Source organism: Lactuca sativa, chromosome 7, assembly GCF_002870075.4.
Source record: "Lactuca sativa cultivar Salinas chromosome 7, Lsat_Salinas_v11, whole genome shotgun sequence".
Lineage (NCBI taxonomy): Eukaryota > Viridiplantae > Streptophyta > Magnoliopsida > Asterales > Asteraceae > Lactuca > Lactuca sativa.
Window position 1 is genome coordinate 43394180 of NC_056629.2, and position 20186 is coordinate 43414365.

A 20186-nucleotide genomic window follows, 5' to 3' on the forward strand; every position below is an offset into this window, starting at 1 on the left:
TATCTTTTCTGATAATACTTTTATTATTGTTATCATGTAATAATAATTATATATCTTTTAATACACATAAAACCATATCTAGTTTGCATATTGTATATCCTCAAATAAATTTCTAACCAATAAGAATACAGCTCACGTATAAAATTTTTAACAAATATTGAATACTTAAATTAATACTTGTATTAAAATCATGTTCGTGAAAATGAATCTGTACTCAACTGATAAAAGTGGGTGCCTTGGAATATGGGCAGAACTTCACCTTGGTACTTTATCTTTCTTATGACGTGACCTAGGCTCACATTACTAAGTCTTAGTCTTATATTCCTAGCGACTACTGATAGTCTAGATTCCTCACTAATCCCAATGTTTACATCAAGACCTATCAAGTAAGGAACAACCAAGTAGGATCATATTGGATGTAGGGTCCATTTGGTGTATATAGTATACTATTTGGAAATCTTACTTTAAACACTTCACTAAATCTAGCCTAGAAACCATCCACGTAAGTAGATCAATCAGTCTAATGAATTTGTGTAACACGCTGTTTATTTATTAGATAAATAAATTAATTAATAATGAAATGGTAGCCCTAAAATAAATGATTATATATCAAAGGATGGTCTCGAGGAGTTAATTGTTACAATTTTAGAAGTTGGGGGTTAGAAGTGTAAGTTCCGGATTTAATTTGAAAAGTTTTTAGAAGTCAGGGTGCGTTTGGTAATTATTGGACTTGATTTAAAAGGGGTTTCAGAAGACAGGGTATAAATGGTAAATTATGTACCTAAATGGAAAGAAATTTGTCATGAGGGGCTATATGGTAACTATTAGAGTTCATTTGAAAAAGAATGGATGGGGAGGGACTAGAAGTGTATATTTGGGCATAAGTTTGAAAGAGATACGAGGTATAACTGTTCCTTCCCTCATCGCATGGAGAAAAGAAACCCTAAACCTAATGTTATGCAACAACCGCCACTCTCCTTTCCTCCATTGCCGGCCGTCACCCTTCTTGGCGTGTCCGACCACCGAGCCGCCGCTATGCTATCACATTGAAGTCGGAATCCTCCCCTAGACGGCATGGCAGCGAGGGATCGACATGAGGTCAATTTTGGCGTCGCTATTATCCTTCCCGATGGAGGCCGCCAACCTATCACGTCTTCTCCTGTTCCGCCACCATTCTCCGTCGCCACCACTGTGAGGTGGTGGTTGTTATCGCAAAAATCGCCGCTACCACCGCCTCTTTGGGGATTCTTCCGCCGTCGAACGCCACAGGTCTGATGTGTCTGCCTCTCCTGCCGTTCGCTGCCGCTTTTGGCTATTCCGGTGTCCTTCCGACTGCTATGCTGCTGCTGTTGGGTTCGTCCTTGCTGTTGCCGCCATTCACGATGTCGTTTCCGCTCCGGTCGCCGTTGACGCCGATCCAAGCGCCACTGTTGCCGGATATTTCTCTATCACCGTTGTCACCCGCCGCAGGTGGGTGTTGGAATCGTTTTCCGAGCAATAGGTTGCGAGTGTGGGTGGCTGCCGACGTGAAATCGTTCTGCTGCCGGCATTTGTCACCGTCGGTCACCTCGGGGTGGCTGTATGTGCGTGTTACCGTGAAATTAGGTGTGTGTGTGTGTTATGTAATCGGGAATTTATGAAAAACTCACCACCACCACCACAAGGTGGTGGCTGCCACCATGCACCGCCGTGGATGTGTGTGTTTAGTAGGTGTGTGCGTTTTTATTTGAGTTTTAAGCATTGTAAAGTGTATTGCAAAATGTAATAACGAAAGGAAATTGAAAACCACCACCTTAGGGTGGTGGTTGCCGCCTCCTGCCGCCACAGGCCGCCGTGTCGGGTGGCGGTGTGCTTAGTTGTGTTGGGATTGCTAGTTTGGGGATGTTTGGTCAAGGGACTAAAACCCTAATGGGCCCAATAAGGCTTAATGGGCTTAATGGACTCTAATGGATCCAATGACTTAACTAACGGGCCTATTGGGCTAAGATGGGTTGGAAACCCTAATTAGGGTTTAGAAAACCCTAATATTGGATTTATGGGCTTGGACTTATTGAGACCCACTTGTGGGCCATTGGAAAACCCTAATGCCATCAAAACCCTAATTTTGGGGAATTAATCGGGACACACGTAAATTATTTAATAACTTGAGATATTAAATAATAATCATTGGCAAAGATTAATCTAAGCGATATTAGACTTAATGGATTATCCTTAGAGGATTAAGTCCGTAATGGGTTAAGTAGGAAACCTAACCTTAATTGTCATTTTATGTGAAACCCTAATCTCATTTGGGTTTATTATTGGGCCTCTTTATTAGGCCTTGATGATCAGGTTATTAATGGGCCATCCAAAGTCAAGCAATTAGACTAGAATAATTTAATGGGCCTAGGGTAAGGCCTATGTAAGGGACTTGGGCCCAATTTGGAAAATTAGGCCACAGATGGGCCATAGTTTGGGCCTTAATGATTATATGATGTTGGGCCTTAGAATGAGACCATGTTTAGGCCTAGGCCCAATTTGGAAAATTGGGCCATGTGTTGGGCTTTGATTCCTAATTGACTTTGGGCCTATGGATTGGGCTTTGGGCTTGAATAAGCCAAGCTAGGGGTAATGTAGTAATTACCCAAAGAATGTACTTATGGTTATGTAGTGGGACCCAATTATTAATTGGGTGTTATTTTGGTGTTGACAGTTCGGGAATCTGTCAGCCAGCAGCTATGGTTGAGTCTACGGGACTTCAGCAGTGTGGGATTGTGTCTACGAGACTTCAACAGTGTGAGGTGAGTTACCTTCCAGTAACGGTGGGTCTACGGCCACAATGCCGACCCACCAGTAGGAGTTGTATGTTAGATGATTGTCTTTGTGATATCATCTAAGTTTGCTACTACCTGATATGTTATATGCTGGCATGATATGTTATGTGTGATAGTAGTAGAGTTCGGTTGTTAGGACCGAAGGGTAGGTCAGACACCCCAAATATTTCTGACAGTATGTGATGATATGTTTATATGCTGGCATGATATGTTATGATATATGTGATAGTAGTAGTAGGGGGTGAAATAGTCCCCGGTAGTCGGGTGCAATAGACCGACGGGTACATCAAGCACCCCAGAATGGCTTGACCTGGGTATGTCAAACACCCCATAATGGTTTGACCTGGGTACGTCAAGCACCCCAGAATGGCTTGACCTGGGTAAGTCAGACACCCCAGAATTGTCTGACAGTACATTATGTTATGCTATGTGGTAGTAGTAGGGGGTGAAATAGTCCCCGATAGTCGGGTGCAATAGACCGACGGGTACATCAAGCACCCCAGAATGGCTTGACCTGGGTATGTCAAACACCCCAGAATGGTTTGACCTGGGTACGTCAAGCACCCCAGAATGGCTTGACCTGGGTAAGTCAGACACCCCAGAATTGTCTGACAGTACATTATGTTATGCTATGTGGTAGTAGTAGGGGGTTAAATAGTCCCCGGTAGTCGGGTGAAATAGACCGACAGGTACATCAAGCACCCCAGAATGGCTTGATCTGGGTATGTCAAACACCCCAGAATGGTTTGACCTGGGTACGTCAAACACCCCAGAATGGTTTGACCTGGGTAAGGCAGGCGCCCAAGAATTGCCTGACAGTATATTGTATGGTATATGGTATGATGGGGGAACTCACTAAGCTTTGTGCTTACGGTTTATAGTTTTGGTTTCAGGTACTCATTTCCAAAGGAAAGGAGCCGGCTTGATCGCAGCGCATCACACTATGTTTTCTGCACATGAGATCTTTGGGATTACACTTTGATATGGTTTTATGATAATATGTTTTGATTATTGACACTTTGGTTTTGACATGAGATATTAATATAAATGTCTTTATACTGATGGTTTTATTTAATAACTTAATTAAAACGAAATTTTTGGCCTTGAATTTTGGGATGTTACACTTTGAATCACTGATAAATCTTAATTGTTGGTTCATAATAATGACTATGACTATAATTAAAAGTTACACTTAAATAAAATAAGCGTAGCTTAACTTACAGAACATTCTGATGAAAACCGAGAATTATGTGGGGGAGGGGCACGAGAGAGAGAAACATAAGAAAGGTGTGGGAATGGACTGAAACAAGGGAAATCTAGAGCTAAAGTGGGGAGAATTAGAGAGAGAAACGTAAGAAAGTGGTGGGAATGGACTAAAGTTTGAAGGATATTTATAGGGGGAATTTTTCTTGCTCGATGTGCACTTGGCCGGTGCGTACCGTGCACTTGGTCGTACATGATAATATGGCTTCAACAGTTGCATGACACGTGGCAGATAATGGGTGGAGTGTCTGTACATGCCACACACTCTGTCTTTGAGCACGAGCGCATGCTAGGAATTTTCATATCTTAAAAAAAGATCATATGTTCTTCATACGAGCTATGTTTTTGACGCATTTTATATCCACACATAGCTACCGACGAGATCTACAACTTTCGTTAGACTCTGTTGGCTAATTTTGAATTTATTTTTAAATTTATATTGTTAACAGGCTTGGACCGTTAAATTCCGTTAAAAATCATAACTTCTCATGTGATATCCGTTCTCGACTTTCCTTATATCGATAGATAAGTTTTGATGAGATCTTTAATTCTCGTTTAAATTGTTTTTCCTAACAATCGACCAGTTTTGATTTCGGCTTCTAAGTCGTACACTACTACGTTGAAACTTCTAAAAATCACAACTTCCTCTCACGAAGTTAGATTTAGGCGTTCTTTATATTTACAGAATCCTTGTCACATATACTATAACTTTGGTTAAGATTAATTATCCAAAATAATATTCTATCAAAAATTCACTTATTATATCTTAATTGACTAGCCAAAATCTGCAGGTATTACATAAAATTTGTCAAAACAACCTAAAGGAGAGTTGTAGTACTAGTCGAGAGCATCGCGTGGGTATAAAGAGGGTAAAGATTAGAGCTTGCATGCAAAAGATATAAAATTTTCAAAAACATTTCTGTGTGTACGTAAAAACTGACACTGGATTTGCGAAGACTACGGATGACATGGCCTAGCGAGGGAGGGACACGTGGCAACGCTCGGTTGGAGCCACGATGCACTTCGTGCGCTGCACATCGCAAAATCTTGTTATAAATAGAGGTGCTTGCTGACTCATTCTGCACAATCTATCAAGGTCTCTCTCTCCCTGTGTTCGACGCGTATTAGTCTACAAAAGGTCTATGAGCTCCCGAATCTTGAAGCTACCATACTTTCAGAAACTACGCTACTAGGGGAGTTCACGACCGCACTTTTATGATTTTCAAATGCTTTATTTGGGGGGGGGGGGGGTTACATGTTATAACACTACACTATTGATGTTACAAAATAGTATTATATTATAATATATCATTAGTTTACGAAATGCATGAAACCTGATGATGATATTACGCCTGGTAGTTACTCTGCCAAAATTTTAAGAATAATATTATAGCTAGTCATCATGCTACACAAAACCATAGGAAAATATCATACTTGGTAGAAACTCTACCCAAAAACTCTATGATAATATTATACCTCGTTGTTATACTGACAAATACTCTAGGGTAACATAGTACCTAGTTGTTATGCTAGCCAAGCCTTAAGGATAATCATAGTAGTTAGTTGTTACTCTCTCTTAATATCCTATCAAGAACATGAAAATCTATGTTAATTCATATATATATATATATATATATATATATATATATATATATATATATATATATATAAGTAAGTAAGTATATATTAGTATAGTTATGAAAGAAAATAACATGAAAGGAAAACCAAAAATAACAAAGATCAATAAACATACTATAAGGTTAAACAAAGCAGTTGACAAATGAGAATGGCAATTCATCCTTTAGATGATTAGTTTCAACTAACCGCAAACTATAATCATTAAATCTTAAGTGAGTGGGAAAGATATGTATAGATATATACGAAATTGACACTCCTACCTGTGGTTGCTAGCTACAACCCATAACGGTAAATTCACAGCAAGCATAACTTTCTAAACTATATTACGACGTCTGATGAAGCGTTGTGCGGGGGAAATCTCTAGTCAAAAGCTTGATTGTAGGAACTCATTGCTAGGCCCAGTTGTTAGGGGGGGGGGGATAGACATGTGCACATGGCCCAAATTAGGAACCCAATTTTTATGCTATATTCAGGAATTGGCCCAAAAAATGCAAATGATAGATCGATCCGTCTACAGTCCAAACGCAAAGGTAGATGGCAGACGGGTAGACTTGATTATTCAAGGCTTCAAGCGAGGGAGTTGGTCATCGGTGAGGCCGCGTGTGCGGTGCCTGGTTCTTCATCTTCATCAAACCCTCCATGTATCGTTTCTTCCTTTTACAAGGTACTTCCATCATATCATAATTCTTTATTCTTCAACTACATGTAGTTAGGTTTGAACTACCAGTTTTTATGTTGCTGATCTTAGTCTGGAACTCCTCAAGAACGCTCAAGTACAAATCAAGAAATTGTGTATTTTTCGTGGATCAAGTTAGAATATTTATGGAGGATGGATATTAGGAGTCCATCTCTTCCAGAAATAAACCTTTGGAGTCCAACATGATTGTTAGTAACCATAAAGATCACTGATAAAGCATAATTGACTTGTATTTGATGATTTTTGTATTTAGCTAAACTCTTATCATGAAACTCAAATGTTTTGCACTTTTGCCCCAATCTTAACAAGGCTTCACCAAGAAAACCCAAGAGAAAGACTAACTTATCTGTTATTCGATTAAAATGAAGCTTTTGTTTCTACTATATTCTTGGATGACCAAGTAGTTATCCAACTGTGAGATTGAAATAGGAAATTGATTTCTAAAATTATAAACCTTTCAATCTGTATTGGGATAAGTGAGATAGTTGAAGCGGTGCTAATGCTATATGCAAATCTAAAGGAAAGGGAGATGAGTTTGGTGGTTGTCATTTATTCATTCTAAATATATTATTCTTATTATCAAAGAACTCTACTAAATACATGAAGTGTAAGCCATTATGCATTTCAAGTAGACATCATAGTCTTAATATCCTATTCTTGTTTATAACCTTACAATGAATTGCACAGACCCTTTATTGAAGTTAGATATAAAATTGTTTTTTTCAATTATTGGCAACCCTATTATATTCCTTCTAGGTTGGTTGTTCTTGGTGGCTTTCTTCCACTTGCTATTCTCTTTCTTGTACAATCCAAAATGATATGTTATTCTTGTCAATTCCTTCTTACAATATGGTCTAGGTAACCTATATAAATGAGCAAATGTGATCTTAATTATGTGAATATGGTGTGATCACTAATTACTTTAGGTGCTGAAAGATGCTTGAAATTTGAAACGGATTCCATTGAATTCTACCTGGGATAGTTTGGTTAACAATATTGGTGAATAAGCGGTTGTACAGCTCATAAACTACAATCTAAGCGCATGTAAAATACTATGATTTTGCTATGATTATTGCTATAAAGTTTATTGTCATTTTAAAAAACTTTAGTTTATATAATTTAATTCGTTACATGTTAGGACTAAGGGTCTTTTTTTTCTGGCTCGTCATAGGCATTTGAATCCCTGGGACCGGCCCTAGTCATTGCAACAGATGCTCAACCAATCTTAATAAAAATAAAACTACCCAGAAGGGAATGCCTTAAAGTAGTAATAGTATGTAACAATATGTAAAAGAAACAATAAATCCTCCAAAGAATAGTCAGAACAAATAGAATTTCATCAAAAACATAAAAGACAAAAAACTATTTTAAGTATAAAACTACCATAAACCTGTAAACTCACCAATATTAAATTGATGTTTTCAAACCGCATGTATTCTCAGGAAAATAAGTTGTGGAGGTAGCAATGTGAAAGAAGGAGTTACGAAGGAAGTGTTTGGAAGTTTCAGTTGATCTCTTATTGTTTAGTGTTGTTAGGATATATTTGTACTACGAATGATGATGCAACCTCTTATGTATTAAATAAATAAATAAAAATAATCGTTATGTTAGATCTTTAGTGTGTTGTTCAATGTATTCAATAACTACGTACCATCATCATAACGTCACATTGTCTGACGTTTCTGTCATCGGCCTAGGGTGTGACAATAACATCAAGTTATCATTATTCTATCCATGGAATGAATGGTCCATCGCTAGTCCTCTCTATTTTTGAGTTAAGGGTTGAGTTATTCCCAAACATGAACCTCTAAGCACACTTGATTATTTGATCTCGTTTGAAGGTTGAATTGTACAGTATAACATCAAGTGATCATTATTCTATCCATGGAATGAATAATCCATCATTGATGATGGATTTGATAAAAAAAAACATACCCTAGCTTGGTGTAATAGAGTAATCATAATTCCAAACCTTCATTAGGTAGGACTATGAAAAATTGTTGTAGGTGGGATTGGTTGCTTTTAATGATTATAAATTATAATCATTAAAAGCAACCAATCCCATGAAACATGTATAAAAGCAACCTTGTTTTTATATCAAGTAAAAGGATATCATACTTCATTGATGACATGGCTGGTAAACAGTCTTTGACGAATCACTATCCGAATCGGAAGCTTTGATACCAATTGTTGATAAATCGACCACCAATCTAGTAGTCAATAGTCTTCATGATAAAAGTTTAATTTCACCAAATATTGTGATAATCATTTAAGTGGAATAATCAACTATTCGAACAAGCAAGAACAATGTAAAGTAAGAAAAAAAAAGATAAAAACTCCATGACTTTTACATGGAAACCCATTTGGAAAAGCCGCATACACAGGATGACGAAAATCACTTCACCATATCAGTTATATCAGTTGAGGTTACAATGTTTATGAGAAAAAGAGAAAGCAAAAACAAGAAAACTAATCCTCTATTTATAGGGAGGCTTGTCATTGTGATATGCATCATGGATAATACTTAGCGACCAACATCATCTTATAAGAAAACTCTTGTTAGCTAAGTAATGGATAAAATCTTTATTAAGTAACCAAGATAACTTCCTTTTAATTAAGGACTTTTGGAGACATGCTTTACAACAAAAATCAAAGTTTTATTGAATAAATCATAAAAAAATTTTCTTTGAGTGATTAAATTCAATAAATTGCTAACCATAATGGTTTTTATAGAATTTAAAATATTACGTAGCTTTTTTAAAAATAAACATTAAGACTCTCAGTAGTTACATAAAAAAATATTACTTCGTTAAAAAGAAATTCAAACTAGAGTGAATTTTATATAATTTGACTTATAAAACAATATTTCATAGTAAATATTCCTCACAATTTAGATGGTTCAATATAAGAAAACTAAAATAGAGAATGACCAAAACTCTTCAAATATTTGATATATGTTAGATCTTGTGAAACAAGACAATGAAAGAGACCAATAAATACAAAACATAACTTCTTGTAAGATACATTGGTGTCACCGTTTCACCCAAGAGTTCCGGAGTGGGGGCGTGGTTTGGGCGTTATCCGACATTATCGATGCGAACATCACTCGAAGGGTAACATGAACAGTGTCATTATAGTTGGTCGTGGGTTAAACCACCACGGTTGAAGACGGAGGCAATAGTCATTTGGCAGTTTACGATTTATTTATTTTTTGTGTTGTTTCGTTTTTTTTAAATAAAACTTTACATACACTGTAAATACCGTTTATCACTTTAAAAAAAAATTCACTCTTTTTACTCAATATTTTATACAAACACAATTCAATTATGAAAAATTATTCATTATCATCTTCAAATGAGGATGATGTTTTTTTCACACTTTCCTTCAAAGTGACTATTATAATGTTGGATGCACTAGTTGAAAATATGAAACAGTGCAAAGTACATGCTAGAACAAAATCATCTACAAAGTTCATTTTAACCTTTTGGGACGAGCACATGAGATTTGAATGACATGATTTTGGTTGACATTTATTGTAGAGATATATGTTGTTTTAGGATGTAAAAAAATCACTAGATGGTGCAAAATAAGAAAAGTGAAAGTTGAACAACAAAACATAAGTACTTTTAGTACCCTGTTAAACATATATATTATCTGTTAAAAATATATATTCGTTCCAAGTTTAGCAAAACTTCTTCACTAGAAGGTCTATGCTTAAGATCCACAGCTATACATGTTAATGCGAGTGCAACGCATGAAAAAGCCCCTTCTAGGGGGTAATTTGGTCCAAGACGTGGATCTATTACCTTCTTTAGCTCGCTTCTGTCTGCTAGGACTATACTTGCCCATTCTACCAAACCGATGTCAAAAGGTGGGTTCTTTCTTGATGCTCGTTGGCCTGTTAGGGTTTCCAGCAACACCACCCCAAAACTATAGATGTCACTCTTTGCACTCACATGACCTGTGATATTCAAGTGTATTGTTTATAATCACAAAATATATAGAGATCAAATTTTTGAATCACTACACTTGGGTATATGTGTTGAAAACAAACCATCATTTTTCTGGAAGTACGTAGTTTGGAGAAAATGCAAGTATGATTTCATATTTACCCGTTGCCACAAATAGTGGTAAATTTTAATATCACTTTGCCATGCATGTACATGGTAACCTACCAGTGCTTACATACTTGGGGTCCGTATAACCAATTGTACCCACTATACGTGTAGTAACATCAATCTCCCTGGTTGCTGGTCCAAATTTTGCCAAATCAAAACCCCCTAGTTTTCCATTAAAATCCTGAAATAAGGAGTCAAATTAATAAATGGGTAACTATATATAATGGCATAAAACCAAGGGCATCAAAGTGGTTTGCTCATCACCCAAAATCTTATGTAGCTTATAACTACCTTATCCAACAATATCTTAGATGTTTTAACATCACGGTGGATGACTTGATTTTCTGAAGAATGCATATAAGTGAGTGCACGTGCTATTCCTATCATTATTTTAAGTCGTGTTTCCCAGGAAAGTGGTTCGGCAACATCTCGTGCATCTGAAAAATTATGCATGTCACATCAAATACTTGATTGCAACAATTCAACTAAAATAAAAATAATCCAACAAAAGTATCTGAGATAGATGCAAGTATATTAATTACCTGTGAATAAGAAGTCGCCAAGATTTCGGTTCTGCATGTACTTATAAACAAGCAAGAATTTGTGGTCCTTATCATCACAGTATCCCAAGAGACTAATAATATTTCGATGACTCAACCGTCCTAAGATGCTCACCTCTGTCTGACCCAACATTTGAAGTTAAATTTAGCAAAGGATTTGCAAAACTAAAATTCTAGCATTATTTCTTTATTAAAAAGACTCCACTAGTTGCATCCACAACATAAAAACATAAATATTATATATGTTCCATTTTTACATAGGGGCAGTTTTAGTATCATCTTACTTATTCTACAGAAGTAGTTTATTAACTTTTGCTTCTTATAATATTGGGACAAAATATTTTGTTGAATTAATTTTCTGATTTTTAGATCAATGAATTAACTTATTATTTGAGGCTTTGTATGAGAAATTCTACTCTACATTCTCAAGCATAAAGAAATTAAAACAAAGAATTTGTCGTCACTCATATATCAAACTAATTGGTAAAAGCGCTACAATTTTTACTTACCTGCCAATATTGTAGATTATTGTATCTTTTAACAGCAACAGCAACTCCAACACCCTCTGTTGAAGGGACGAATGTGTCTTCGTCAAGCCAACCTAAAAACACCTTTCCAAGACCATCCATATATAAGCAAAAACTAAAGTCTCTTGTAGCCCTTTCTAAATCGGCAAACTTAACTACTTTCAAACTTGTATTTCTACTGTTGTCAGCCACTACAATATCATCATCAGCATTTCCACTGTTGCCCTTGCTTGATAGCTTTAAATCAAGGGGGGCTGAAATAGAGGTATACAAAACAAACGGATATAATCGGTTATTTTAACTCTTCCACTAGGGTTGAATATGAATAATAACAGTTCTAAAGTTTACTCATTTTTATCATAGTATGGACGTTGGGAGATGCCATCAATGTTCTACTAATTATATATGCAAAGATGGGATACGTACATGTATACAAAGAGCTTGAAATACCAGAGTTGTCTCCGTTGGTGGGGAAGAGAAACATATCACGCATTCTTCCAAACATTGTTTTGCCAGCAGCCTGCAAGGAACCATTAGCTTTTTCTTGTAAAGTTAGTACAGAATCAAGACTGACTATTACTTCAGCCATCGTTGGTCGTTGCTTTGGACTGCTTAGCAAACATCTCTCTACAATTCGGACAAACTCCTTCAGACATTTCGCTGATATTTGACCCCTTATATCAGGATCAATTATAGTCTTTAAATTGCCATCTTTGATAGAATCTCGAGCCCATGTCACTAAACCCTCATCAAGGCTCTTATCCACTGCACGTTTCCGACACAACACTTCCAACAACACCACCCCAAAAGCATACACATCAGACTTCCTGGTCAGCTTTCCAGTTATGAAATAATTTGGATCGAAATACCCAAAGGTGCCTTTAACAAGTGTGTTGACATAAGTGGATGGCTGATTTGTTGGGCCTATCCTCGACAACCCGAAATCCGAAATTTTAGCTGCCCAGCTTTCATGTAATAAGATATTTGAGCTCTTGATATCACGATGTATAACACCCAATTCAATCCCAGTACCTGTGTGAAGGTAGTCTAAACCACGACCAGCACCTATACAGATCTTGAGTCGCTGAAGCCATGAAAGAGGGGTACCGAGTTTATGGAGGTGGTCTTCGAGGGTTCCCTTTGGCATATACTCGTATACGAGGATCATCTCCTTTTCATGATTACAATAACCAAACAAAGAAACAAGATTACAGTGACGGAATTTGAAAAGCATTTCAATTTCTGCCCAAAACTCTGCTTCCCCTTGGCTGGACAGGGAATCCAACCGTTTAATGGCAGCAACAACATGACTTGATCCTTTGAAAACATTACCCTTGTAAACTTTTCCAAATCCCCCATGCCCAATTACTAAGGATTCATCAAAGTCATCAGTTGCTGAAAGAATCTCATGAAATTCGAAGACGCGGCATGGTTGTGACTCTTCCATGGAGGACGAGGTGGATGGTTGAAATTCCATGTAGTAGTAGTAGGAGGAGGAGGAGGTGGATAGTTACGATTGATGAAGAAGAAATAGACGTAGAAGGCCATTAATGGAGTTTGGTATTCATTGGTCACAAACAAAATGGTGATCTTCTTCCTAGTGATCTTCGTCCTAGGAGAGATGGAGCCCCTGTGTATATTATATAATGTTTGGAATCGTTTTCATGTTTTATTTTGAAAAAAATGTTTATTTGTATCTATAGACGTTGAAAATATCTAAAAATAGAAAACATCAACCGAAGAAGATCATATTAGCAACATATTTAACTCATACAACTATACAAGTATACAACTTTTTCTTTTTTAATTTCTTAGAAAACATCAACCAAAGATGATCATATTAGCAATCTATATAACTCATAACTTTTCATTTATTTATTAGGGAAATCACCAGAAAAGTCTTAAAATTTTAATTCAATTTATGATAAAGTCTCAAACTAAATTTTGTTTATATAAAAACACAGAATACCGGTTAAAACTTCGAAACAAACCCTTTTCAACAGGTTTTACAGATTTAGCCGATATTCTGTCTTTTCTCGTTAGTTTGTTTAAAATTTTGGGACTTCTCTGGAAACTACTTAATAACAAAAATATTGAGACTTTTCTGAAAATTACCATGAAATTAATGAATATTATTATTAACAAATCATTTATAAACATAACAAATATTTTATTATAAAAAAAAGAAATACACTTGTTGATAAGTTCTAGGAATAAATTGATGGTCTAAGTATTCCTCTATTGCTTATTTACCACATCAAACGCTCTACATTCCTCCTATGCATCGTTGTGGGTATGATGGTGAGATGTACTCAATGAGTGTTCCTCTTAGGGGTGTAAACGAGCCGAGCTGAGCCCGAGCCTAACCAAGCTCGAGCTCGGCTCGTTTAATTTTGAAGAAGCTCGAGCTCGATTCGAGCCTTAGAATGAAGCTCGAGCTCGGCTTGTGAACAATTTAGTGAGCTCGCGAGCCTAAACGAGCATATATATATATATATATATATATATACTGTATACACACACACACACACACTCTCTCTCTCTCTCTCTCACACACACACACGCACACACACACACACACACACACACACACACATATATATATATATATATATATATATATATATATATATATATATATATATATATATATATATAGGCTCGTTTTGGCTCATTTAGGCTCGCGAGCCCACTAGTTGAAGCTCGGCTTGAGCTCGTTTAATAAACGAGCCTCATATTTGGGCCCGAGCCCACTAGTTGAAGCTCGGCTTGAGCTCGTTTAATAAACGAGCCTCATATTTGGGCCCGAGCTCGGCTCGGGCTCGTTTAATTTGATCTCGAGTCGAGCTTTTAACGAGTCGATCCCGAGTAGCTCGGCTCACTTACACCCCTAGTTCCTCTAATGTTGGTGTTCCTCTTATGTTGTTTAACCTAACTACCACCAAACATCCATACCTCACACAGTAACAACCATAGACAAACACACATCTATCAAATGAGAAAAAGTGAATCGTGAATAATAGTTTATATGGAAACAAGTGTAAGGTGATTATCTATTTAAATTACCATTCAAAGTTTATTTTTCACTATGTGTGTAATTTGATGGTTGTTACCAAATAATGTGTCGAGGTTAGGTGGTTTTTAGGTTAAAGAACATATAATGAAAGATCTATATGTTCAAGAATCATAATGTAATGATATTTTCTAATAACATGTGATCCTATAGCGTTAGACCTAATAGAAAGTAGACATTTATTGATTGTGTATTAATAAATATTATCAACTCTTGTATTTAATTGAAGAAACATACATAGTACATCTCACTATGACACCCATGACGATACATAGGAGGAACATAAGGAGTTTGAAGTGGTCAACAAACAATAGACCTAGTCGACCATTCTATTCTTAGAAATTAGAAACAAATGTATTTCCTTTTTAATAAAAAATATTTGTGATGTTTATAAATGATAGTGTCTATTAATTCCATAGTAATTTTCAGAAAAGTCATAATATTTTGGTTATTGGGTAATTTTCAAAAAAATCCTAACATTTTGAGAAAACTAACGAAAAATGGCAGAATACCGGCTAAATCTACAAAACCGGCCAAAAAGGGTTTTCTCGAAGTTTCAGCCAGTATTCTGTGCTTTTTTATAAACAAAATTTAGTATGAGACTTTTTGATAATTTTGACTAAAATTTTAAGACTTTTCTGGAGATTTCCCTATTTGTTATTTTAACTCATACAAATAATTTTAATTTTTTACCTATAATAATAATATATTTATGTTTAACCGTAATAAGTACTACGCAACTTATATTAATTATCAACATATTATACTGTATACATCTATAATAGAACCTACTTATTGATTGTGCTCTACTACCGCATCATAATGGTTGATATGCGGGATTTCACTCAAGAAGTCGATTTAAGACACATTTATTGTATTTTTAATTAATAAAAGAGGAAAATGACACAAAAACCTTTATTTATCTATTCTAATAAAACAGTAATGGACTGGACACATGACGCCTTTCGGTTAATTATTGAAATGGTTTTCCCATATATTTTTCTCATTTGGACATACATTTGTCCATGTTCATGTGTCGTAATGGTGTATAAGTTTGTATGTTATTTATGTGACCTCTTAGATATATTTGAATTTGAATTGTATGATATCGATCTAGCTAAAACTGATTGTATTCTATTAAATATGCAATGAATATATATATATATATATATATATATATATATATATATATATATATATATATATATATATATATATATATATATATATATATATATATATATATATATATATATATATATATATATATATATATAGACACACACATAGAGAGAGATCTTTTATATACCATTCGCTTAATTTTTTTATAATCCTCCTAAATGCAAGATGTTCTCATCTTCTTCTTTCATATTCACTTAAATTGAAGTTTCTCTCTCTGATGTTTATGATTTAAAATTTCATTGTTTTTTCATATCATTTCTTCAAATATCTTGCAATGTTAGTATTATATATAAGTTTCTTTTTCATTCATATTTGTTTAGATCAATTTGAGGTTTCTTTCTTTCATGTTTATGGTTTAAAACTTCATTACGTTTTTTTGTATTATACATTCAAATATCTTGCAAAGTTAGTATTATACATTCAATTTCTTGTCGTAAATCGTAAATCGATTCGAGGTTAGTGTCTTTTTTGTAATAAATTTGTTAACATGATTAATGTAACGTCCGTAGATCAGGGCTAGTCAATTTAGAAACGATAAGCGTCAAAAATGACTTTTTGATAAAGGATTATTTAGAATGAATAATCTTAACTAAGTTTTAGTATATGTTACAAGGATTCCGTACATATATAGAACGCCCAAATCTGACTTCGTATGAGGAGGTTATGATTTATTGAAGTTTCGACTTAGCAGTATGCAGCCCGAAATACTCGATTTGAGATCAAACGGTTTTTAGTCAAATCAATCTAAACGCGAATCGAAGATCTTGTTGTTGGTATCGAAGAAGTTTTCCTGTCCGGGCCTACTAAAAATAAATAATAAAAATAAAGTCAAAATTAGCCGACGAAGTCTAAACGAAAGTTGTAGAGTGTAGTCTCACCTACGCGTGGATATAAAGAACGTCGAAAACGGAGTTTTTATGAAGAAGATATGAATTTCCGAAGTTTATTAAATAATTAATATTTAAATTTAATTATAAAACCCGGTATTATCCGAAGGGGGAGTCACCGGGCATATCCGAAGTACGCCCCGCGTACAACGAAGCATGATGACCTTCGCACTCGAGTTCTTCGGATGACGAACGCAATGACGATTTCGGACCAGTACGCCCCGCGTACAGGCGTACGCCCCACGTACTCCGAGGCTCCAGCCTCCTATAAATAGGATGCGAGGGCAGCCGACTCCTTTGCTATTTTTCTCACTTCTCTCTCCCGTTTTGCATCGATTTGCGTGCCAGAAATACCTCGAAGCCCCGGTAATATCCTCGAGCCCCGAAGCAAGTCCCGAGATCCCGAAGATCCCGAGAAGTGTGATTCCTGAGCCGAAGCTCTGCCCGCGAGAAGCTCGATTTTTGTAGAGATCTTCCAGATCTGCTGAGGATTACTACTTCTACAAGCCATAGTGCTGTTTGATCGTCTTCTGATCAAGTGAGTGTGTACTACCTTTCATATACACGATAATAATACAAGTATGGTTTGAGTGTATTAAGTATATTGTTGTTTATATGTGTGAGAGTGTAGTTACTTTCTTCTAACACATAAATATGAAGTATTTGCTATGAAATACGTGCTATGTGTTTATATATTATTTGTCTATTTGAGATGGGCGTGGAGTTGATGTTTTATACAAGTGTTAAATGATTTAAACTGTGTAAGTATTTATATCTACGAAAATGTTGGGTAGAACTTGGGTAGATGAGATAGTTGGTGACTATGGAGTTAGCGCTTGTTGAGTAAACCTTGGCGACTATGGAGTTAGCGCTTGTTGAGTAAACCTTGGCGACTATGGAGTTAGCGCTTGTTGAGTAAACCTTGGCGACTATGGAGTTAGCGATTGTTGAGTAAACCTTGGCGACTATGGAGTTAGCGCTTGTTGAGTAAACCTTGGCAACTATGGAGTTAACGCTTGTTAAGTGAACCTTGGTGACTATGGAGTTAGCGCCTGATAACTAAGGATTTAGTACTTGATAAATAAACTTTGGCAGCAATGGAATTCGTGCCAATTCCTTACGAATAAATGAATGAAGGATAGTTGGTTCTTAGGGTAAAACCTTAAGAAGATAATGGGGATGGGTAATTGGGTTGATTGTTTGCTGATTAAATATAATAATTATATTATTGTGGGTTGAAAACCCTATATGCTCACCAGGCTCCCAAGCCTGACCCACTCAGTTTTCTTTTCATTACAGGTAATGGCACAAGGGTATAAGTTGGCGGACTTGACGAGAGATTTTGGATTATAGATCAGTAGTTATAAATAACTATTGTAAGGTCTATTTTATATTGTTTATGCTTTTGGTCTGCTTTGAGCATGACATCCCAAGGTTTTATTATTTAATGAAAATACATTCTCTTTGAGAAATGTTTGGATAAATGGTTATCATATTTTTGTTTTTGGGAACAAATTCCGCAATATTTTTCTTTAAACGATTACTCTGATTTTAAAAACAAAGCATAAACAAATCGGTCTTTTCTGGCCATGAAATTGGGGATGTCACAGTTGGTATCAGAGCATTAGTTTAAGCAAACTAGGAATATGGATTTATTTCTAGACTTAAACTTAGAATGCTAAGCGATGATTGTGAGATGAGTGTCTACCATATTTTAGTTACGAGCACTAGTATATTTTAGGAAAGATGCCTAAAATGCTTTTATGTGCTAAATGTTATATGTTTGCAATATATGAAATTGTTTGTTTGGATCTATGGTCTGTTGCTTACCAGATCTGGAAACCTTATGTGTTTAGGATTCTAAGCGTATGAATACGATATTAGGACTAGCATGTAAACGTTTCGGAGTGATAAGGAGATTTATACGTCTATCGTAAATAAAGCTTTCTTATCTTAAATTCTCGCCCGGTGCACCGAACGTCTGTTTGGATGTACAAAACGTTATGGTGAAGACTCGTAGAGAATTGAGTAAATGGAGGAAATGAAAGGCTTATGATAGTGAACGAAACCTATCGGAAGATATCGTAAGAGTGGTGTCTTGCCTTTAGTTTATGTTTGATAAAATAATGGAACGTTTAGAGGAGTATGGTACGTCTGAAGTACACCTTTGATTGGCAGGATGATGGAACGATTGGTGTAATTCTTGAAGTTGTCCCATAATCTAGAATTTCCATCACCAATCGAGTTGAAGTATGATTGATGATAGAAGATACGCATGGAAGAAGTCCTAGTAGAGTCTAGGAAATTTTTTTATGATTAATTGGACACATTTGTATGTGTTAAATTGTTTGGTGATTTTAGGACTTGGGGACTGCAAGACAATACTTGGGACGAGTATGAGTAGGTGTGAATAGTAGTAGAGATCTATACTACTGGAAGCACAGGACTCACGCTTGGATCAGGGAAAGTCACAAGGTTACCAAGCAGCTAGTGATTTGGTCTCGTTTTATTCAAGTATGTCGTTACCATTGTTTCGGTAATGACAAAAAAAATGACTGATATTCTGACCCTAGTGGTCATATCAAATTAAGTCCGACTACGATGAGTTTGTTACGTGGTTCAGAGAACCGAGTTCGATGTAGCATTTGACTTAAGTCAGAAGATTGAAATCAATGTAATCGATGGCATCGCGCTCGTTGTTAAAGAAGTTAGTAGCTAGAATGCTACATGCTAAAATGTGAGTATATCACATTAGAATATGAAGGAAGGTATAATCCATTCTGGAATTTGACTATAAGAGACTTGAGTCTAAGCGTTGCATCAAACGATGAGAGGTCATTAGAACATGACCCATCGGTTTGTTACAATAGATAAAGGAAAGTATTTATCCTAAGAAGAAGGAGTCCTCAAAAAGGATTTATTTTGTAACTCGAAGGTTATGATTGAAAGTCCAACATAGTACGAAGAGCAGATGCAGGATTAAGCATCAAGGTTAATACTTAGGATGGAGAGATAACTTATGGAGTCAGTATACGAATCCTATTTCGTTGATGATTCCGGGACGTAATCATCCTAAGGGGGAGATAATTGTAACGCCCGTAGATCAAGGCTAGTCAATTTACAGACGATAAGCGTCAAAAATGACTTTTTGATAAAAGATTATTTAGAATGAATAATCTTAACTAAGTTTTAGTATATGTTACAAGGATTCCGTACATATATAGAACGCCCAAATCTGACTTCGTATGAGGAAGTTATGATTTATTGAAGTTTCGACTTAGCAATATGCAGCCCGAAATACTCGATTTGAGATCGAGCGGTTTTTAGTCAAATCAATCTAAACAAGAATCGAAGATCTTGTTGTTGGTATCGAAGCGATGAAAAGTTAGGCGAGAACGGACGTCAAACGAGAAAGTTATGATTTTATA

The 20186-nt window shown here is 35.9% G+C and overlaps 1 protein-coding gene across 1 annotated transcript; it reads right to left on the reverse strand.

The window, feature by feature from the left end:
- Positions 1 to 920: 920 nt before the first annotated feature.
- Positions 921 to 13171, reverse strand: LOC111880784 (uncharacterized). The gene is made up of 7 exons (XM_042896726.1): positions 12043 to 13171; positions 11599 to 11870; positions 11072 to 11210; positions 10821 to 10966; positions 10587 to 10710; positions 10218 to 10372; positions 921 to 1445 (listed from the first exon to the last, which is right to left on the reverse strand). The coding sequence occupies exons 1-7, from the start codon at positions 13091 to 13093 to the stop codon at positions 921 to 923; spliced, it is 2412 nt and encodes an 803-aa protein (XP_042752660.1). The 5' UTR covers positions 13094 to 13171.
- Positions 13172 to 20186: the final 7015 nt, after the last annotated feature.